This window comes from Manis javanica, chromosome 4, assembly GCF_040802235.1.
Source record: "Manis javanica isolate MJ-LG chromosome 4, MJ_LKY, whole genome shotgun sequence".
In the NCBI taxonomy this organism is placed as follows: Eukaryota; Metazoa; Chordata; class Mammalia; order Pholidota; family Manidae; genus Manis; species Manis javanica.
In genome coordinates, this window is record NC_133159.1 from 113,563,017 (window position 1) to 113,587,068 (window position 24,052).

The following is a 24,052-nucleotide window of genomic DNA, read 5'->3' on the forward strand; positions in this document are numbered from 1 at the left end:
GTGCCGCCTACCCCTCCTAGAACTTCCCTCCTTGGCCTTTGTGGACCCACAGCCCTCCAGGCCCTGCTCGGGCCTCCCCACCACTCCTTCCCCGCATGTCTGTGGGGCCTCTGTGCCCCTTCAGGTTCTGAGCCCCCACGTAGGTGTCCCCCTCAGTCCTTTTCTCTCCTCACACCTCCAGGTCCCCGGGGAACTTTTCCACTCCTGTGACCACAACCACCACCCTGCAGGCCAAGGAAGTCCAAGTTCTCCAGGCTCCGCATCCATGTGGCGGTCCTGGCTGCCTCCAAGGCTGGCATCACCCTCCCTCTGGGGGACCCAGCCCAGAGCTCTTGGTCCCTGTGGGTCCCCTCCGCCAACCCTGTGTAGTGAGCTGAATGGTGGCCCCCCAAAGAGATTCCTCCTTGGCACCTGCAAATATGACCTTGTTTGGTAATAAAGAGCCTTTGGGAGTATAAACAAGTTAAGAATCTCAGGATGAGATCACCCTAGATCAAGGTGAGCCCTGGCTGCCACGAGAAGTGTCCTGAGAAGGCAGACACGCGGAGAAGCCATGTGACGGCAGAGGCAGAGACCAGCATGCTGCAGCAGCCCAGGAGCGCGTGGGCCCCGGAGGCCAGAAGGGGCAAGGCAGGGGCCTTCCCTAGGGCACCAGAGCAGGCGTGGCCCTGCACACCTTGACACCAGATTTCCAGCCTCCAGAACTGTGGGAGGATACATTTCTATGATATAAGCCCAGCACGGTGTCACAGCACCACAGGAAGCTAATACAGCCCAACCCAGGAAAGGACCCACATTCTGCTCTTTCCACCCAGCCAGGACTCTTAAGTGCAAGCATGGTCTTATGTGATCAAAATCCAAAGTCACATGAGATCGTGAGAGCCCTTTGAGGTAGGTATAGATTAAAACCAGCCACAAACTCACCGTGTCTACAAACTCTTGGCCTCTCCACCCACCAAGAGGAAGAGAGGTCCCCTCCTCGGATCTGGCTGGCTATGTAAATTGAACAGTGGGAGGCAATGGCGATGATTAATGCACATTCCTGGCCTCGGCCTCAGGAGGCCTGTGTATTTCCTCTGAGCCTCTTAGACTCTTGCCCCACCATGAGAAGGATATGCCTCGCTGGCCAGCTGCTTCCAGAACGCGGACGGGCGACTCCTGGAGCAGAACCATCTCTAGCTAAGCCAGCCAAGCACCAGACTCCTGAGGAATAATAAGCTACTGAGTCTGAGGCTGTTTGTTATATGGGCACAGCTTGCTGACAAGCGAGCAGAAAAGAGTAAGCGACAACAGTCTAACGGAGCAGAGTGCCCAGTGTTGGGCAGCCCCTTGTATCGGGGCACACGTGCCTGCCCATTGACATCTTGATGCTAGGGCCTGGACTCGTGGAAATGATGTCATCATGAGGAAAGTGACCAAGGAAGAGCAGCCAAACAGCGCCCTGGGAACTTCAGGCCTCGCCTCTCCACTGACAGGCCAAGAGCCGTGTAAACATCACCTCAAGTACTTATGCGTCCACATGGCGTTGCCATCCATCCGTTCTGGCACTACAGAGCAAGGTAGGTAAGTCAAGAGGGGCTTTATGGGAGAATAATCGGACCATTTGCCATGCTCAGCACTTAGTAGATGCCTGGTTCAAGGGACCTCTCACCGTATGCAAAGGGCCGACCCCACCCCCGGCAAGCTCAGTCTGTAATACTTTTCCTTCTCACCCTCAGGAAGTCTCCATGGAATCAGCTCTTGCTCACAGGTCAGTCCCGCTGGTTACTTGCTACCCTATGTTTTAAGAACTCATTCAGCCTCCGTTAAAAGGGTTTCAATGACCAGGTCTTTTCTTCTGCTTCCTTCTTGTCCACAGACTTCTGGATATTTTGCCTAAATGTTTTTCTGTCCTGTGATGACCTCCTGGCTTCTTTTGCCTGGACTCTGGACTTCCTGCTTTGCACACCCTCCTTATATAGGCCTGGTGCCTGGCCTTCCACCCATTCTGACCCTCAGACTTCATGCAGACCAACCTCAGATGGCTTACCTGGTCCTGCCTCTGAGCCTCTGTGCTCTGATCCTTGGTACCTTCCAAGGTTGTCCGACCTGGTTTCAGCTTCCCCAGTCTTCTGTGTCCTGAGCTCTGGTGGGAGGTTCACTTGACTCCTGAACTTGCTCTCACAGAAGTGTGTGCACTGCCTGGGGTGACGCCCACAGATGGAGGCACAGCTGACGCAGTCCCTCAGTAGCTGGTCATAGTACCTGCCCTGCTCCTTGCGGCAGCTGAGGGACTCTGAGAGACAGAAATGGGTGGTGCCATTGGGTGACAGAGTCCTGTGGGAGCTGTGGGTCTGGCCTCAGAGGGCATCAGAGTTTAAAAAAATCACAATCCATTCCCCCAAAGTAATTTCAGAGTAATTCAGGTCCTTTTCAATATGCAAATGTAAAGCTATACATTGCCTTCTAAATACTGTTTTAGCTGCATCACACACATTTTGATGTATAGTATATTTTCTCTATTTAGTTTAAAATGTTTTTAATTTTCATTCTTTCTTCTTTGACCTATGGGTTATTTAAATGCACATTTCTTAGTTTCTAAACATAAGAGAATTTTCTAGTTATCTTTTAAAATTGATACCCAGGTTATTACATTGTCACATAAGTTTTTTACTTGCATTTTCATATTAAATTAGAATTGGAGGGGAAAGCCAGAATCTGCCTTGGCAAGCCAGAGGAGGGGGTTAAAAGAAAGCTGGGAAAGCTCAAATGAATAGTGTTTTTTCTGTCTTAAAGAGTGAGAATTCCGGAGCTTAAACAGGCATCAGTGCCAGGGGGCAGAAGCCAAGCAAACCTAAGCCCGACTACACTTGCCTTAAGAGGGCAACTCTGAGTGCGTGACAGGAATCCGTACTCCCACAGGGAAAGGCCCCTTACCTTGAACATGAGATTCTATGTATATGAAAAGGTAGCTCATATAGGGGATTTTAAGGGCACGGTTCAGAAGCAGTGCAAGATAGAGGTTAACAACACAGATTTCAAAGCCAGATGGACTTGGGGGCATCCCTAGCTCTACCACTTGCAGGTCGTGGGGTCTTAAATGCTCTGTATCTCAGTTTCCTCATTTCTAAGAGAGAAGTAATAATATTGACTTCTTAAGATTTCTAAGTTCCCACCACTGTGCCTGACACATAATAAACACTCAGTTAATGGAAGGTTAAAGTAGACTATCGATTTGCACCTTTTTTGTAACACAAACACACCAATCCTTATGTCCTTGACAGACTAAAGAAAAAGACCAGAAAGATGGTGGAATTGGGACCTCAGGGGAGATTCAGAGGGTCCTGATGGGACCAGTGACCTGCCCCCGCCCTGTCCTGCCCCTGCCCAGAGGTTCCACTGACACCACCACTCATGAGATGAAGTTGCCCGATGGTGACGGTGTTCCTGGGGTTTTCTGCGGCCTCCTCCCCAGCGCAGGGTCCCCTGTGCGGCTGTAGCAGGTGGTGCCTGAACACCCCACACCACCAGCCCTCACTGCCTGGCCTCACATGCCTCCCCTCTGAGCCTTACACTTCCTACCGTGTTCCCCCTCCTCCATGCCTTTGCCCACATGGTCCCTCATCTGACTTCTGCATCTCCGAACTCTTAGCAATCCATCTCAGGGGCACTTCTTCCAGGGGTACTTCCCTGCTCCCCAGCCCATCAGCAAGAGGTAGTCTCTTCCAGCTGTGGGGTTTATAGGACTTTACACTTCTACCTTAAATGGTATTCATTTTTCCTTTTAGATGAGAACCCCCTTGAAGGGTCATATCAAAATCCTATTTTCAAAGGGCTTGAGAGCACCATGAATATTTGTGGAATGACACAGTGAATGTTCTACTTCATTAATGGATAGTGGTTCAAAGTCATGGTTTCGGAGTCATAGAGTCCTGGTGCAAACCCTAACTATTCTGCTATTTATGCTGTGTTGTCTTGGACAAGTGACTCAGCCTCTCTGAGCTCTACTCAGCCAGTATTTATGAAGCATTATGTGCAAGGAACTGTGCTAGGCTCAAGTAAGGAAAGGAGCCCACAGTCTTGTGGCTGAGACAGACATGAGGCGAAAACACATGAAAGAACACAATAAAATTGTGATAAGTTCCATCAAGGAGAAGAATAAGTTATGACAAAGAACAGCAGGAAAAATATATTTTTTAGGACAATCTGAAAATTGGATATAGCCTGAGTCTAGACAATGTTAAAAAATCATTGCTAGGAGTGGTAAGATATTGAGGTTATATTTTGAGGGATTCATGATCTAGTATTTACAGGTATAATGATATGAGTTCTTGAATTTGCTTTAAGATACACAAAAAATTGGTTGGAAATTAAAAGGCAGAATTTTTTTAAGCTAATGGTGGGTAGGCACAGGTTTATTATATACTGTCTCTGTTAGATATTTTGTATAAGAAAAAGTTCCACAAAAAGTTAGAACAGAGGATGGTGAAGAAGGGCCTAATTTTCACTGGCAGTCAGAGAAGGCATTTGGGCTGAGACCTGAAGGTTGGGTAGGAAGGAGCTGAGGGGAGAAGAAAGGGGAAGTGTGCTCCACACAGAGGGCACAACCTGTGCAAAGGCCCTGAGACAGGTAAGGACACAGCATATTCAAGAAACTGCAAGGAGACCAGTGAGGCCAGAGCAGAAAGATGGAGGGGTAAAGGGTTGCCCCACTGTACATCTCCTTCCACTACCCCCTCCTCAGGCACCCCATGGGGAAGGCAGGGCGGTCCAGCCCCCAGGGCTCAGGCCGCAGAACTCACTGCAGAATGCTGCACAGGTGCGTGGAATCTGATGGCTGCAGATGGTTTTGCAGGAGACACAGTTGTTCAGCAGGTAATCCCAGTACTGCTCTTCAGGGCAGGGCTCCATGGCCATCCCCATCTGCAGGCCCTGTGGAGCTGAGAGGCAGGATGTGTAAGGGCAGTTGACATCCCGCTGCCTGTTGGGACCAGGTGGCCTCTCCTGCTCTCGTTCCCACTCTGGCTGTCGTCTGGCTCCTTCTCTTGCATCAGCCATGTCCAGTTTGGCCCTGTTCTCTGCCCTCTTTCACATGCCATGCCTCTTCCTACCACAGGATCTTTGCACATGCTTTTCACTTTGCATGAAATCATTTTCTTCCCTGTTCCCTGGCTGGTCATTTCCTCCCGTTTCTGTAGATCTCTGTTTTGGCTTCATTTCCTCATGGAAGCCTTTCTGAACTCTCCCTAAACCAGACATACTCTTCTTCATACTGATATGCCCTTTGCTTGTCACTATTGCCACTCCACTTTTATCAGGGTGATTATTTGATGCTGTCTGCCCCACTGACTGTAGGTAGCGTCATGCAGGCAGGGACTCTAATCTTTTATTTATAGCTGAGTCCTCAGAACCTAGAAAGTACCTGGAACATAGTAGGTGATCACTAAATGATTGAGTAAAAACAAAAGCAGATCTTAGTGTCTAGCAAACACTCAATAAATGTCCATTTCCTTCCCTTTTTCTTATATGAGGCACAGATAGTGACATGTGCAAAGTGCACAAATCTTACATGTTCAGCTTGATGAATTTTTCCATATGCATACACCAGTGTCACTGCCGCCCACAGCAAAGTGCAGGACATTTCTTGCACGCGAACACTCTCTTAGACCCGCTCCCATCCACTACCCACTCCCGGACGTGACTTTCTATTCAGGCTTTTATCGCTCTAGGTCGTTAATAGTGCCTATTTTTGGACCTTTGTGTCTGGTTTTATCAGCCTCCCAAGATACCTGAGACTCAGCACCACCGAGGCTCTATCAGCAATTTGTTTTGTATTGCTGAGTCTTCCATTACACGAATACATCACCTCTTCTATAATTTACTGTCTTCGTGTTATTTGAGTCTCCAACACCTTTTCTTTCTAAACATTTCGAAAGACATTCATTTATTTTTTAATGAAAGTAAGCTGAGAAAAGACCAGGGGCTCCGTGTTTAACATGACAGCTTAAACACCTGGGTTATCTTCCTTCACTGTTGAAACCCTACTAAAAGGACAGGAAAAGATATTTGTCTTCAAAGACAAATAGAATGAAAGAATCACTACAGCAGTAGAATATTCCTACAGAAACTAAAGAATGTTACTACAGCAACATTTTGAAATATGGAAGGCAGGTGGACTGGGTGACCGGCTTCAGTTGAAGAGCTCTCTACTTTGATGCTCACAGGGAGAGGGAAGCTGCAGAACCTCAGAAGTCTCTGAATGTGGAGGCACCGAGTATCTCTGGCAGTGGAGGAAGCGGGGTGAGGCAATGGAAATTCACGTGAAGAGGACCTGAGGCCCAGCCAGATGCCCACGCCAGGCAGACTGGTGGATTTCAGAAACAGCAGCAAGAAGGCCATCCTCCCTCTAGCTGCTCTGTAAGGAGTGCTGTGGCTAGGTCTTTAAAAATGTCTCCTTCCCCACTCTGCAACCGGCAGGGCATCAGCAGACTGTTCAGGGGAAACCGAGCCAAAGGAAAGGAGACCTGAAGGCACCAAGCGGGAGATGCTCTCCAGCAAATGACCAGCTTGCCGCCTGGCTGCCCCAGAGCCAAGCTTCCACGTTTGCAGCCCTGCGGTTTACCCTGAAAGTCCAGTCGCTGTTAGTGCCTCAGTCTGAACCGTGAGCCGGCAGCCAAGGACCCCCTGAGGTTGGAGAACAGCCTCCACAGGAAAGAGAACTTAAGGGGAAGCCAGAGAAATGTGCTGGAGCCAGCAGAGACAATGCAGGGAGCAGAAGAAAGCTCAAAGGCAGCGATAGTGATGATGTATATCCTTAGAAAGATAGAATTTTTACGTTCACAAAAAAGAATGGTGTACTATTTTTAAAGACAAAGAATATTACAGAATAAGAATGACTAGAAATAAAAAATATAAAAGCCAGAATAAAAACATGAGTAGAAAAGTTGTAAGATGTAAGTGAAGAAATTTCCCCGGAAATAGAGAAAATGTATGAAAATTATGGAATCATTTCAGGAGGTCCAAAGGCTGGCTAATGGAAGTTCCAGAGAAAACAGATTTGAAGGGCATTGGCTTCCAGATTCAAAGAACAGTCAGGTATCTGGTGTAGTTAGTTCTCATAAACCAGAACCCACCATGATGAAATTTAGGAACACCAGAGAGTGAGAGCAGATTCTAAAATCTTCTTGAGAATAAGCAGGTCACCCACAGAGCTTTGTTAGTTAGGAAGCATCTCAAATCAAAGGTGGGATGTGAAGAGAACAATGTCAGGGAAGACAGCAGAGAAGTGAGCTCAGAAATCTTCCCCTCCACCTAACAGCTACCAAGTTGGCAGCAACTGTCTGAAGTAACTATTTGGAATTGGATGAAGAGGTTGATAAATTTGGGGAGTTTGGGGATTTCAATGCATTTCAGCCTATTGCATGGTAGTGGCTACCACTCACCAGCCCCCTGTTGGGAGCATTAGAGACAACTGCTTATGTTCCAGGTGCAACTTTCTCAAACCTAGAAGGGAAATGAGGACCGTGTTCTGAGTATTAATTGCTTCTTTTGATTGCTGATGGGCTAGCACAGAGGTTGGTGGCCATTGTTTCAATCTACGAGGGCTGAAGAGGCTTTCAGGAAATTAAAGACAGTATTCTTCTCCCTCCCTTTGGAGCAAGATTCTAAGGAAATTTTTGTTGGGTCACTGGCTGACTGCAGAGATAAAGGAAGAGAAACTTCAGTGACCACATGCAAGAAATACATATATTGCAGAAATAGTTTGGAAAAGTCACAAATGGACCCCAGCCCTCAACAAGCAAGATTCAGCAATCCCTGAGGAGTGGGAGAATTAGATTCTCAGAATTTCTATAACATAATATTCAATGTCCAGTTCTTAAAAAACTTATAAAACATACAAAGAAACAGAAAAATGCACCACATTCACAGGAAAAGAGAATTTGACAGAAACTATCTCAGGAAGCTTAGACATTGGAAATGTTAGTCAAAGATGTTAAATCAACTGTCTTAAATATACTCAGTGACTTAAAGGAAACCATAGACAAGAAACCAAAGGAAATCAGGAAAATGGTGTATGAACAAAATGAAGATATGAATAAATAGATAGAAGTTGTAAAAAAGGAGCCAAAACTTGGAAGCATCCAAGGTTTCCTTCAGTAGGTGAATGGATAATAAACTGTGACACATCAAAGTAATGGAATTTATTCAGCACTGAAAAGAAATGAGTTATCAAGCCATGAAAAGCCATGGAGGGACCTTAAATGGGATATTGTTGAGAGAAGCCAAGGTGAAAAGGCTGCTGTCTGATTGCAGCTATATGACACTCTGGAAAAGGCAAAACTACAGAGACAGCAGAAAGATCAGTGGTTGTCAAGGCTTAGCAGAGAGGAAGAGAGAAAGGCAGAACACAGGGAATCTTATAGGGTGGTCAGACTGTTCTGTAGGATAGTATAGTGATGGATACATGTTATTAACATTCGTCAAATCCCATAGAATGTACAATGCCAAGAGTCATCCCTAATGTAAACTATAGACTTTGGGCAATGATGATGTTTTAACATAGGTTCATCAGTTGTAACAAATTACCACTTTAGTGCAGGATGTTGATAGTAAAGGAGGCTGTGCATATGTAGGGGTGTAGGGTATTTGGGAATTCTCTGTACTTTCTACTCAATTTTTCTCTTAACACAAAACTGCTCTAAGAACAGTTTATAAAAAATGGTAACACAGAAAGTCTGGAATTGAAAAGTCCAATAACTGAAATGAGAGAAACTCACTAGAGGTCAACAGCAGATTTGAGCATGTAGAAGAAAGGATCAGTGAATCTCAAGATAAGATCATTGAAATTATTTACTCTGAGAGGCAGAAATAAAAAGGAATGAAGAAAAATAAACAGAACCTGAGGCATTTGTAGGACTCCTTCAAATGTAGCAACAGATGCTTATGCAGTTCCACAAGGATGAGAGAGAAAAAGGGGCATAAAAAACATTGGAAGAAATAATGGCTGAAAACTTCCCAGATCTTAAGAAAGATGTGACTATACATGTTCAAAAAGCTCTCTGAACTCCAAGCAGGGTAAACTCAAAAAGACCCACACTGAGACATGTTGTAATAAAATTGTCAAAACCAATGACAAAGAATTGTGAAAGCAGCAAGAGAGAGCAACTTGTCACATACAAGGGACCATCAACATGACTAACAGTAGATTTCTCCTCAGAGACCATGGGGGCTGGAAGGCAGTGGAATGATGTATTTATTAAACTCCTGAAATTTAAACAAATGTCAACCAAGAATTATACCTGTCAATACTACCTTTCAAGAATGAAGGAGAAATTATGACATTTCCTGATAAACAAAAGCTGATGGAGTTCATTACCAATAGACTTAACATACAAGGAATGCTAAAGTGAGTTCTTCATGCTGAAATCAAAGTACACTAGACATAACTTGAAGCAATAAGAAAAAACAAGGAACATTGGTAGAGATATACATAGGTAAATATAAAAGCTAGTGTTGTTGTGCTTTTTGTGTGGTTTGTAATTCCTCTTTTCTATATGATTTAATGGGCCAATGCATGAAACAATGATTATAAATGTATGTTAGTGGGTATAAAATGTATAATGAGGTAATCTGTGACAATAACATTATAAATGGGGAGGAGGGACAGAGGTACACAAATAGAGTGTATATTATTGAAACTGTTATTCAAATTAAGTTGTTAAAGTTTTAAGGTGTTTATTGTAATTCCCAAGGCAACCACTAAGAAAATAATTTTAAAAGTACAGAAAAGGAAAGAAAAAGGGAATCAAAATGGCATGCTAGAATAATCATTAAGTACAAAAAAAGGGCAATAATGGAGGAACTGAATAACAGAAAACATGTAATACATACAGCAAACAGATAAATGATAGAAGTAAATCCTTCTTTATCAGTAATCATGTTAAGTAAATGCACTAACCTCCCCTTTTAAAAGGCAAAGATTGGCACATTGGATTAAAAAAGAAAACAGGGTGGGGAGGGAGAAGGGGACTAAGGGGAACTGTAATTTGCAATCACAATGTAGGTAGGTCACAGGGATGGTAGCACAGCAAGGAGAATATAATTAATGACTCATAACATCTTTCTATGTATAATAGACAGTGACCGCATTGGAGGGGGTGAGGACTTGATAATATGGGTGAAAGTTGAACCATGGTGTTGTGTATTTGAAACCAACATAAGATTGTAGTATATCAGTGATACTTTAATAAAGTCTTATAAAAATAAAGAAAGCAGTATCCATCTATATGCTGTCTACAAAAGACTTTAGATAAAAGAACACATGGGTTTGAAAGTAAAAACAATGGGCAAATATATTCCATGCAAATAAAGACCAAAAGAGAGCTGAGGTGGCTATATTATTGTCAGACAAAATAGACTTTAAATCAAAGGAAATTATAAGAGATAAAGAAGGACAGTATATATTGATAAAAATTGAAAGAACACTATAAACCAATTATATAGCATATACATACAGACACTACACTCAACATTAACCAAATGCACATTCTTCTGATGTGTACATGGAACATTCTCTAGGATAGGACAGATGTTAGGTCACAAAACAAATTTTAAGTAGGTTTAAAAAGATCAAAATCATTCAAAGTGATTAAAATGGAATGAAACTAAAAATAACAGAAGGAAAACTAGAAAATTCACAAATATGTGGAGATTAAACAACACACTCTTAAAGAACTGATGGCCAAGGCAGAAATCACAAGGAAATTAGAAAATATCTTGAGGTAAGAGAAAACAAAAACACAATATACCAAACATAATAGGATACAGTGAAAGTAATGCTGGGAGGGAGATGTACAGCTGTAAATGCTTATAGTAAATGTGGAGAAATTCTGAAATCATAGCCTGAAATTGAAAAGTCCAATAACTGAAATGAGAAAAACTCACTAGAGAACTGAAGAACTAGAAAAAGAAGAACAAGCTAGCAGAAGGAAAGGAAGAATAAAGATTAGAGCAGAGATAAATAGAGAATAGAAAACTATAATAGAGCAAATCAATGAAACCAAAAGTTGGTTCTTTGACTGGATTAACAAAATAACAAAATTTCAGCTAGACTAAGAAAAAGAGAGGAGACTCAAAGTAATAAGATTGGAAATGAAAGCAGGAACATTAATACCAATTTTACAGATTAAGAGAGTACTATGAACAATTATACATCAACAAATTGGATAGGGACAAATTCTTAGAAACATGCAATCTATAAGAACTGACACACACACACTAAATATCTGAATAGACCAATAACCTCTGAACTGAAAGGCCCAGAAAACTTCGCTGGTGAATTCTACCAGACATTTAAGGAAGAATTAACCACTGAGCTTTCTCAGACCCTTCCAAAGAATTGAAGAGGAGGGAACACTTCTTAACTCATCCTATGAGGTCAGCATAACACTGGTAAAAAAGCCTAGTAAAGACATAATAAGAACAGAAAATACAGACTAATACGCCTTATGAATATAGATGCAAAAATCCTCAACAAAATGTTATCAAATCAAATCCAACAGCACATTAAAAGGATTATATACCATAACCCATGCAGTCATGGCTCAACATACAAAAACTAACCAATACTATATACCATACTAACAGAATGAAGGAAAAAACTACACTGTCATCTCAGTTGATGCATAAAAGCACTTGACAAAACTCAACAGCTTTTCATGATGAAAAACAATGCATTCTCAGGAGCCAAGATGGCGGCATGAGTAGAGCAGCAGAAATCTTCTCCAAAAACCATATATATTTTTGAAAATACAACAAATACAACTATTCTAAAAGAGAGACCAGAAGACACAGGACAACAGCCAGACTACATATACACCTGGGAGAACCCAGCGCCTCGTGAAGGCGGTAAGATACAAGCCGTGGCCTGGCAGGACCCAAGCACACCCCTCATCCCAGCTCCCGGCAGGAGGAGAGGAGTCGGAGCAGGGAGGGAGAGGGAGCCCAGGACTGCTAAATACCCAGCCCTAGTCATCTGCACTGGAGCGGAGGGGAAGAGGACAATAAGACCTGTGAGAAAGTCCCTGAAGTTGGCGCCCCTGGGACAAAGAAAAGTGAGTGCCCTTTGAACATCGTAAAGGAACAGGAGCCTCACAGCTGGATGGAAGCGCCCCGACACAATCAGCCCAGTAACTGCAAATCCCGGGGAACTCCAGGCACCCCAGCCCCCTGGGTGGCAGTGCAGCTTGGAGGCCCCTCATAGTTATAAACAACCTCCTGCCCATTCCCCCTCTGGCACAACTGCGCCATAGCGGCAGTGGCCATGCCCACAGCAACCAGGCAGAGTTCTTCCACAGTAGCTGGGCAAGAATCAGACACCCCATCTGCATGCAGTTGCCCAGCACAAGCCCCTATGGGTCACTGTTCTCCCAGGAGAGGAAGGCCACAAACCAACAGAGAAGGGATGTTCTCCCAGCGAACACACAAGCCAGCTCCCCAAAACTACCTCTATTGACATGAAAAAGCAGAAGAATTTGATCCAGACCAAAATCACAGAGTCAACCCCTGAGAAGGAGAAAGACCTAACCAATCTTCCTGAAAAATAATTCAAAATAAAGGTCATAATCATGCTGATGTATCTTCAGAGAAATATGCAAGAGCTAAGGGATGAAGTCCAGAAGGAGATTACAGAAGTGAAACAATCTTTGGAAGGACTTAAGAGCAGACTGGATGAGGTGCAAGAGGCCGCTAATGGAATAGAAATCAGAGAACAGGAACACAGAGAAGCTGAGGCAGAGAGAGATAAAAAGGTTGCCAGGAATGAAACAATATTAACAGAACTGTGTGACCAATCCTAAAGGAACAATATTTGCATTACAGGGGTACCAGAAGAAGAAGAAGAGAGAAAAAAGGATAGAAAGTGTCTTTGAAGAAATAATGGCTGAAAACTTTCCCAAACGGCGGGGGGGAGGAAATAATTGTTCAGAACATGGAAGTGTACAGAACTCCCAACAGAAGGGACCCAAAAAGTAAAACACCAAGACACATAATAATTAACAGGGCAAAGATCAAGGACAAGGACAGAGTATTAAAGGCAGCCAGAGAGAGAAAAAAGGTCACCTACAAAGGAAAACCCATCGGGCTATGATCAGATTTCTCAACAGAAACCTTACAGGCCAGAAGAGAATGGCATGATATATTTAATGCAATGAAACAGAAGGGCCTTGAACCAAGAATACTGTATCCAGAATAAGTTTATCAGAATAAGTTATTTTATAAGAGTAAGATTATCATTTTAAAATGAAGGAGGGATTAAACAATTCCCAGATAAGCAAAAGTTGAGGGAATTTGCCTCCCACAAACCACCTCTACAGGGTATTTTAGAGGGACTGCTCTAGATGGAAGCACTCCTAAGGCTAAACAGATGTCACCAGAGAAAATAAAATCACAGCAAAGAAAGCAGACCAACCAAATTGTAACTAAAGGCAAAAAATAAAATGAACTACCCACAAAAGCAGTTAAAGGAAACACAAAAGAGCACAGAATAAAACAACCAACATATAAAGAATGGAGGAGGAGGAATAAGGGGAGAGAAATAAAGAATCATCAGAAAGTGTTTATAATAGCTCAATAAGTGAGTTGTTAGACAGTAAGATACTAAAGAAGCTAATATTGAACCTTTCGTAACCAAGAATCTAAAGCCTGCAATGGCAACAAGTAAATATCTTTTAATAATCACTCTAAATGTGAATCATCCTAAACCTAAATGTACTGAATGCACCAATCGAAAGACATAGAGTCACTTAGTGGATTAAAAAACAAGACCCATCTATATGCTGCATACAAGAGACTCACCTCAAACCCAAAGACAAGCACAGACTAAAAGTCAAGGGATGGAAAAAGATATTTCATGCAAACAATAGGGAGAAAAAAGCAGGTGTTGCAGTACTAGTATCAGACAAAATAGACTTCAAAACAAAGAAAGTAACAAGTGATAAAGAAGGACATTACACAATGGTAAAGGGCTCAGTCCAACAAGAGGATATAACTATTATAAATATATATGCACCCAATACAGGAGCACCAGCATATGTGAAACAAATACTAACAGAACTAAAGGAGGAAATAGAATGCAATGCATTCATTTTAGGAGACTTCAACATGCCACTCACTCCAAAGGATAGATCCACCAGACAGAAAATAAGTAAGGACACACAGGCACTGAACAACACACTAGAACAGGTAGACTTAATAGACATCTATAGAACTCTGCATCCAAAAGCAACAGGATACACATTGTTCTCAAGTGCACATGGAACATTCTCTGGAATACACCACATAATAGGCCACAAAAAGACCCTCAGAAAATTCAAAAAGATTGAAATTCTACCAACCAACTTCTCAGACCACAGAGGTATAAAACTAGAACTAAATTGTACAAAGAAAGCAAAAAGGCTCACAAACACATGGAGGCTTAACAACATGTTCCTAAATAATCAATGGATCAAGGACCAAATTAAAATACAGATCAAGGAATATATGGAAATAAATGAGAACAACACAAAGCCCCAACTTCTGTGGGACTCAGTGAAAGCAGTCTTAAGAGGAAAGTATATAGCAATCCAGGCATACTTAAAGAAGGAAGAACAATCCCAAATGAATAATGTCACAATTATTGAAATTGGAAAAAGAATAACAAATGAGGCCTAATGTCAGCAGAAGGATGGACACAATAAAGATCAGAGAAGAAATTAATAAAATTGAGAAGAATAAAACAATAGAAAAAATCAATGAAACCAAGAGCTGGCTCTTTGAGAATATAAACAAGATAGATAAGCCTCTGGCCAAACTTATTAAGAGAAAAAGAGAATCAACACACATCAACAGAATCAGAAACGAGAAAAGAAAAATCATGACAGACTCCAGAGAAATACAAAGAATTATTAGAGAATACTATGAAAACCTACATGATAACAAGCTGGAAAACCTAGAAGAAATGGACAACTTCCTAGAAAAATACAACCTTCCAAGACTGACCAAGAAAGAAACACAAAATTTAAGCAAAACAGTTACGAGAAAAGAAATTGAAGCTGTAATAAAAATACTACCCAAGTACAAAACCCCTGGGCCAGATGGATTTACCTCAGAATTTTATCAGACATATAGAGAAGACATAATACCCATTCTCCTTAAAGTTTTCCAAAAAATAGAAGAGGAGGGAATACTCCCAGACTCATTCTATGAAGCCAACATCAGCCTAATACCAAAACGAGGCAAAGACCCCACCAAAAAAGAAAACTACAGACCAATACCGCTGATGAACGTAGATGCAAAAATACTCAACAAAATATTAGCAAACATAATTCAAAAATATATCAAAAGGATCATACACTATGACCAAGTGGGATTCATCCGAGGGATGCAAGGATGATACAACATTAGAAAATCCATTAACAAAAAGAAGGACAAAAACCACATGATCATCTCCATAGATGCTGAAAAAGCATTCAACAAAATTCAACATCCATTCATGATAAAAACTCTCAGCACAATGGGTACAGAGGGCAGGTACCTCAACACAATAAAGGCCATGTATGATAAACCCACAGCTAACATCATACTGAACAGCGAGAAGCTGAAAGTTTTTCTTCTGAGGTCGGAAACAAGACAGGGATGTCCACTCTCTCCACTGTTATTTAACAAAATACTGGAGGTCCTAGCCACAGCAATTAGACAAAACAAAGAAATACAAGGAATCCAGATTGGTAAAGAAGAAGTTAAACTGTCACTATTTGCAAATGACATGATATTGTACATAAAAAACCCTAATGACTCCACTCCAAAACTACTAGAACTGATACTGGAATACAGCAAAGTTGCAGGATACAAAATTAACACAAAGAAATCTGTAGCTTTCCTATATACTAACAATGAACCAATAGAAAGAGAAATCAGGAAAACAATTTCATTCACAATTGCATTAAAAAGAATAAAATACCTAAGAACAAACTTAACCAAGGAAGTGAAAGACCTATACCCAGAAAACTACAAGACACTCTTAAGAGAAATTAAAGAGGACACTAACAAATGGAAACTCATCCCATGCTCCTGGCTGGGAAGAATTCATGTCATTAAAATGGCCATCCTGCCCAAAGCAAGATACAGATTTGATGCAATCCCTATCAAATTACCAACAGCATTCTTCAACGAACTGGAACAAATCGTTCAAAAATTCATATGGAAACACCAAAGACCCCGAATAGCCAAAGCAATCCTGAGAAGGAAGAATAAAGTGGGGGGGGATCTTGCTCCCCAACTTCAAGCTCTACTACAAAGCCACAGTAATCAAGACAATTTGGCACTGGCACAAGAACAGAGCCACGACCAGTGGAACTGAATAGAGACTCTAGACATTAATCCAAGCATATATATACAATAAACCAAGCAATTAATATACAATAAAGGAGCCATGGACACAATGGGGAAATGACAGTTTCTTCAACAGATGGTGCTGGCAAAACTGGACAGCTACATGTAAGAGAATGAAACTAGACCACTGTCTAACCCCATACACAAAAGTAAACTCAAAATGGATCAAAGACCTGAATGTAAGTCATGAAACCATAAAACTCTTAGAAAAAAACATAGGCAAAAATCTCTTGAACATAAACATGAGTGACTTCTTCATGCACATATCTCCCCAGGCAAGGAAACAAAAGCAAAAATTAACAAGTGGGACTATATCAAGTTGAAAAGCTTCTGTACAGCAAAGGACACCATCAATAGAACAAAAAGGCATCCTATGGTATGGGAGAATATATTCTAAATGACAGATCCGATAAAGGCTTGACATCCAGAATATATAAAGAGCTCACACACCTCAACAAAGAAAAAGAAAATAATCCAATTAAAAAGTGGGCAGAGGAGCTGAACAGACAGTTCTCCAAAGAAGAAATTCAGATGGCCAACAGACACACAAAAAGATGCTCCACATCGCTAGTTATCAGAGAAATGTAAATTAAAACCACAATGAGATATCACCTCACACCAGTAATGATGGCTACCATCCAAAAGACAAACAGAAACAAATGTTAGCGAGAATGTGGAGAAAGGGGAACCCTCCTATACTGCTGGTGGGAATGTAAATTAGTTCAACCACTATGGAAAGCAGTATGGAAGTTCCTCAAAAAGCTCAAAATAGAAATACCATTTGACCCAGGAATTCCACTTTTAGGAATTTACCCTAAGAATGCAGCAGCCCAGTTTGAAAAAGACAGATGCACCCCTATGTTTATTGCAGCACTGTTTACAATAGCCAAGAAATGGAAGCAACCTAAGTGTCGATCAGTAGATGAATGGATAAAGAAGATGTGGTTCATATACACAATGGAATATTATTCAGCCATAAGAAGAAAACAAATTCTCCTATTTACAACAGCATGGATGGAGCTAGAGGGTATTATGCTCAGTGAAATAAGCCAGGCGGAGAATGACAAATACAAATGATTTCACTCATATGTGGAGTATAAGAACAAAGAAAAACGGAAGGAACAAAACAGCAGGAGAATCACAGAACCGAAGAAAGGACTAACAGTTACCAAAGGGAAAGGGACTGGCGAGGATGTGTGGGAAGGGAGGGATAAGGGTGGGAAAAAGAAAGGGAGTATTATGATTAGCATGTATACTGTGGGGGGGTCATGGGGAAGGCTGTGCAACACAGAGAAGACAAGTAGTGATTCTACAACATCTTACTATGTTGATGGACAGTGACTATAATGGGGTTTGTGGGGAGGACTTGGTGAAGGGGGGACCCTAGTATACATAATGTTCTTCATGTAACCACAACAACAAAAAAACAATGCATCCTCATAGAAACTTTCTAGAAAAATACAACCTTCCAAGACTGATCCGGGCAAAGCAAAATCTGAACAGACCAAATAAGTGCAAGGAAATTGAATTGGTAATCAAAAAACTACCTAAGAACAAATGCCTGGACCAGATCGTTTCACTGCTGAGTTTTATCAAACATTTAGTAAAGACATAATACCCATCCTCCTTAAAGTTTTCCAAAAAGTAGAAGAGGAGGGACCACTCCCAAACTCATTCTATGAGGCCAGCATTACTCTAATACCAAAATCAGGCAAAGACACCACAAAAAAAGGAAATTACAGATCAATATACCTGATAAACAAAGATGCAAAAATACTCAACAGAATATTAGCAAACTGAATTAAAAATACATCAGAAAGATTATCCATCACGATTAAATAAGATTTACTCCAGGGATGCAAGCATGGCACAACATTCGAAAATCCATCAACATCATCCACCACATCAACAAAAAGGAGGACAAAAATCGCATGGTCATCTCCATAGATGCCGAAAAACATTTGACAAAATTCAACATCCATTCATAATAAAAAGTCTCAACAAAATGGGTATAGAGGGTAAGTACCTCAACATTATAAAGGTCATATATGCCAAACCCACAGCCAACATCATACTGAACAGGGAGAAGCTGAAAGCTCTTCCTTTAAGATTGGGAACAAGACAAGGATGCCCACTCCTCCCACTTTTATTCAGCATAGTACTGGAGGTCCTACCCATGGCAATCAGACAACACAAAGAAATAAAAGGCATCCAGATTGGTAAGTAAGAAGTTAAACTGTCACTGTTTGCAGATGACATGATATTGTACATAAAAAAACCCTAAAGAATCCACTCCAAAATGACTAGATCTAATATCTGAATTCATTAAAGTTATAGAATACAAGTTAATACACAGAAATCTGTTGCATTTCTATACACTAACAATGAACTAATAGAAAGAGAAATCAGGAAAAAAATTCCATTCACAATTGTATCAAAAAGAATAAAATACCTAGGAATAAATCTAACCAAGGAAGTGAAAGACCTATTCCCTGAAAACTACAAGATATTCATGAGAGAAATTAAAGAAGACACCAATAAATGGAAACACATCCCGTGCTCATGGATAGGAAGAATTAATATTGTCAAAATGGCCATCCTGCCTAAAGCAATCTACAGATTCAATCCAATCCCTATCAAAATACCAACAGCATTCTTCAACAAACTAGAGAAAATAGTTCTAAAATTCATATGGAACCACAAAAGACCCCGAATAGCCAAAGCAATCCTGAGAAGGAAGAATAAAGCAGGGGCTTTACGCTCCCCAACTTCAAGTTCTACTACAAAGCCACAGTATTCAAGATAATTTGGTACTGGCACAAGAACAGACCCACAGACCAATGGAACAGACTAGAGAGCACAGATATAAACCCAAGCATATATGGTCAATTAATATATGAAAAAGGAGTCATGGACATACAATGGGGGAAATGACAGCCTCTTCAACAGCTGGTGTTGGCAAAACTGGACAGCTACATGTAAGAGAATGAAACTGGATCATTGTCTAACTCCATACACAAAAGTAAACTCAAAATTGATCAAACACCTGAATGTAAGTCATGAAACCATAAAACTCTTAGAAGAAAACATAGGCAAAAAATCTCTTGAATATAAATATGAACAACTTTTTCCTGAATGCATCTCCTCAGGCAAGGGAAACAAAATAAAAAATGAACAAGTGGGACTACATCATGCAAAAAAGCTTCTGTACAGCAAAGGACACCATCAGCAGAACAGAAAGGCATCCTACAGTATTGGGAGAATATATTTGTAAATGACATATCTGACAAGGGGTTAACATCCAAAACATATGAAGAACTCTCATGCCTCAACACCCAAAAGGCAAATAACCCATTTAAAAATAGGCGGACCATATGAACAGACACTTCTCCAAAGGAGAAATTCAGATGGCCAACAGGCACATGAAAAGATGCTCCACATCACTAATCATCAGGGAAATGCAAATTAAAACCACAATGTGATATTACCTCATACCATTTATGATGGTCAGCATCGAAAAGACTAGGAACAACAAATGCTCGCAAGGATGCAGACAAAGGGGAACCCTCTTACACTGCTGGTGGGAATGTAAATTAGTTCAACCATTGTGGAAAGCAATATGGACGTTCCATAAAAAACTAAAAATAGAAATACCATTTGACTTGGGAATTCTACTCCTAGGAATTTACCCAAAGAAAACAACTTCTCAGACTCAAAAAGACATATGCATCCCTATGTTTATCATAGCACTATTTACAACAGCCAAGATATGGAAGCAACAACCTAAGTGTCCATCAGTAAATGAATGGATAAAGAAGAGGTGGTACATATACACAATGGAATACTATTCAGCCATAAGAAAGAAAGAAATCCTTCCATTTGCAACAACATGGATGTTGCTAGAGGGTATTATGCTCAGTGAAATTAATCAGGCAGAGAAAGACAGATACCAAATGATTTCCCTGATTTGTGGAGTATAACAACGAAACAAACTGAAGGAACAAAACAGCAGAAGACTCACAGACTCTAAGAAGGGACTGGAGGTTACCAAAGGGGAGGGGTGGGGGAGGGAGTGGGGAGGGAGGGAGAAGGGGATTGTGGGGTATCATGATTGGTGTACATGGTGTGTGTAGGGTCATGGGGAAGACAGTGTAGATCAGAGAAGACAAATAGGGACTCTGTGGCATCTCACTACACTGATGGACAGTGACTGCAATGAGGTATGGGGGGGACTTGACAATAAGGGTGAATGTAGTAACCACATTGTTTTTCTTGTGAAACCTTCTTCATAAGAGTGTATATCAATGATACCTTAATAAAAATAATAAAAAATAAACAATGTTTCCTCAAAATGATAAAAGCAATGTATTAAGAGCCCACCACTGACATCATATTCCATGGTGAAAGACTGAAAGCTTCTCCCCTAAGATCAACAACAGGACAGGAATGCCCACTTCTACTACTTCAGTTCAACATGGTACTGGAAGTTCTGGCCAGAGCCATTAGGCAGGATAAAGAAATGTATCCAAATTGGAAAAGAGAAAATAAAATTATCTCTGTTCACAGATGACATGATCTTATAGAAAAATCCCTAAAAATTCTGCACACACACACCCAAACACCTCTGTCAGAGATAATGAAAGAATTCAGCAAATTTGCAGGATACAAAACCTGAAAAAATCAGAAATTTTTTTTGAAAATCACTTGTATTTATATATAGGAATGAACAATCCAAGGAAATTTTTTAAAAATTCCATTTACAAAAGCATAAAAAAAGAAAATACTTAGTAATAAATTTAACTGAGGTGGTGAAGGAAGTACACACTGAAAACTACAAAACATGGCTAAAATTTTAAAAGACCTAAATAAAAGACATACTTCTTTTACAGATTGGAAAACTCAATATTGTTGAGTTCATTACTACCCAAAGTGATCTACAGATTCAATACAATCCTTAACAAAATCCCAATGACTTTTTAAAACAAATACAAAAACCCATCGTAAAAATTACTATGGAATTGCAAGGGAGCCCAAGTAGTCACAACAATCCCGAAGAGGAACAATATTGGAAATGCACACTTCCTGATCTGGGAACTTAACTACAAAGCAAAAGCTGCCCACTGGAATAGAGACAGACACACAGACCTGTGAACAGAACAACAGACTGGAGCTCTCACATGTGTGGTCACTTGATTAGAACAGGGGCGCCAAAACCTTTCAGTGGGGATAGGATAATCTTTTCAACAAATGGTGCTAAGAAAACTGGATAACCATGTGCAAAATAATGAATTTGGGCCCTTACCTTATAACATACACAAAATCTAACTTAAAGTGCATCAGTGACCTAAACTTAGGGGCTAAATCTATAAAACTTTCAGAAGAATACAGGAGAAAATTTTCACCCCTGTTTCTGGCAATGACATTTTGGATATAACACCTAAAAACTGGATTCATCAAAATTAAAAACTTCTGTATATCAAAACATACTCTCATGAGAGTGAAAAGACGATTAGCAGAATGATAGCAAATATCTGCAGATCATATCTCTGATAAGGGATTAATATCCAGAATATATAAAGAATTACCAAAAGTCCACAACAAAAAACCAAACAAGTCAAGTCAAAACTGGGTGAAAGACTTGAGCTGACATTTCTCCAAAGAAGATATACAAATGATCATAAGCCCAGAAGCATCACTAATCATTAGAGAAATTCAATTCAAAACCACAGTGAGGTACCACTTCACACCCATCAGGATAGCTACTATGAAAAATGGAAAAAATAACAAGTGTTGGTGAAGGTGTGGAGAAACTGGAACCCTCATGACCTGATTGTGGGGATGGAAGATGGTGCAACCCCCAGAGAAACAATTTGGCAGCTCCTCAAAAAAATTAAACATAGAACTACCATATGAGCCAGCAATTCCACTCCTAGGTATGAATCCTACATAACCAAAAGCAGAGATTCAAACAGATACTTGTACACAGACATCCCCATCAGTATTATTCACAACAGCCCAAAGATGGAAAGCCCCGGTACACATCAGCAGGTGAAAGGGTAGTGTGCTACGTATAGGCACTGGGATATCATTCAGCTATTAACACGAGCGAAGTACAGGTGTGCCTTGAGGACATCATGCCAACTGAGAGAAGACCGTCTCAGAAGGAAGATATTTTATGACTTCATTTATATGGGTTACCTAAACTAGACAAATTTGTAGGGTTAGAAAGTAAATTCTCATGGTGGTAGCCCGCCACCCCCTGATGGAGCTAAAGTCAGAACTAAATCATGTCTTAGCTGACTAGTCATTTTCTCAGTTTTCTGTTTATCACATGGGGACAGCCATTTCTAACCCCTGGAACTCTTGCCTCCTGTTAGGTCATTCTGAAAATTGATTCACCACAGTCCAGGGACAGAATGTGTGTGACAGCAAAGTAGGCTGTCGGCAAGGAAGCACAGCTCTGAGTCCCCACAGGACCTCCTGGGAAGAGGGCCTGGACAGCACAAAACCTCGGTTTTCCTTATCTGGGAAGTAGGCTTACAGGCTTCCCTTTGCAGAGAGACCCAGAAGGAGGAGAGAATTGGGAGTCACTGCTTGATGGCTACAGGATTGCTGTTTGTGATGATGACAAAGTTTTGGGTATAGAAAGTGGTGATGGTTGCAAAATATTGTGCTTTTAATTAAAGCCACTGAATTGTACACTTAAAAATGACAAAAATGACCAGTTGTTCTACATATATTTTACCATGAAAAAGGCAAAAGAAGAAGGAAGAAAGTGGAACAAGGTTTCAAATTCATGATAGAAAAGTATTTTCAGTTTAGAACACTACATGTTATTGATCAAGTGTGGCATTCAATAAAGACATTATGAGACATAAGACCTCAAAAATTGTACCTTCCATTCACACACATTTCTTGGTAAACTACTGGAGGATGTGTTCCATCAAATTTAGAGGGTAAACAAAAAAAATGAGGAGAGGAGGGAAAATAGGTTCCACCTCAGCAAAGAGGTGAAGGCAGAAATTCTCAGAATGACGGTGAAGGAAGCCACTGGGGACAGTCGCTGGTCAGCCCAGAGGGAATCCTGTTCTGGCCCACACAGAGAAAGGAGGGAGGAATGTCTTCAGTGAAACCATGTGCACAGTAGGTAAGCATGTATGTTTGGCCAGGTGACAGGCTGGGTCTGCCTCAGAGCTGAGGATAAACGACTGATACATGGAGAGAAAACTGAGAGGTTATCAACTCCAAGGAAATCACACTGCATGTATGGCTCATCTGTGAACAAAATTTACATCATCAGAAATATATGAACAACTATCAGTGAATAGCTCAGAGACTTTTAATAGCTAGTATAAATAGTTGACTCATTTGTGTGAGGGAGGCAGCCATCAGGCCATTGTCAATGAACAAAGGCAATGCCAGAACTTCCAAGAGAGAGGAAGGGGAGGGAGAGAGCTAAACTGCTGAGGGCTTTACGTTTTGGGGCAAACTAATGAGCTGGCAGCAGAGGGCAGCCTATCTGTGGGCATCCGTGGTTGGGATCTAAGACAATTTCAGTTGTCTGTGGATTCTCTGGAAGACACTGAGGGCATCAGTGTGGACAGGTGTGCTGGGCTCTCTGGATAGACCATCTGCCAGTGTTCGC

The 24,052-nt window shown here is 41.1% G+C and overlaps 1 protein-coding gene across 4 annotated transcripts in view; it reads right to left on the reverse strand.

Moving 5' to 3' along the window:
* Nucleotides 1-24,052, reverse strand: part of TNFRSF13B (TNF receptor superfamily member 13B) — a 38,241-nt gene that overhangs the window by 7,253 nt on the left and 6,936 nt on the right. For all 4 annotated transcript variants that reach the window (XM_017673824.3, XM_017673825.3, XM_017673822.3 and 1 more), the window contains 2 exons: nt 4,782-4,919; nt 2,030-2,275 (listed from right to left, as the gene is read on the reverse strand). In XM_017673824.3, coding sequence (XP_017529313.1) covers nt 2,030-2,275; nt 4,782-4,902 — 367 coding nt within the window. In that variant the 5' untranslated portion in view covers nt 4,903-4,919. The remainder of the gene's footprint in view (nt 1-2,029; nt 2,276-4,781; nt 4,920-24,052) is intronic.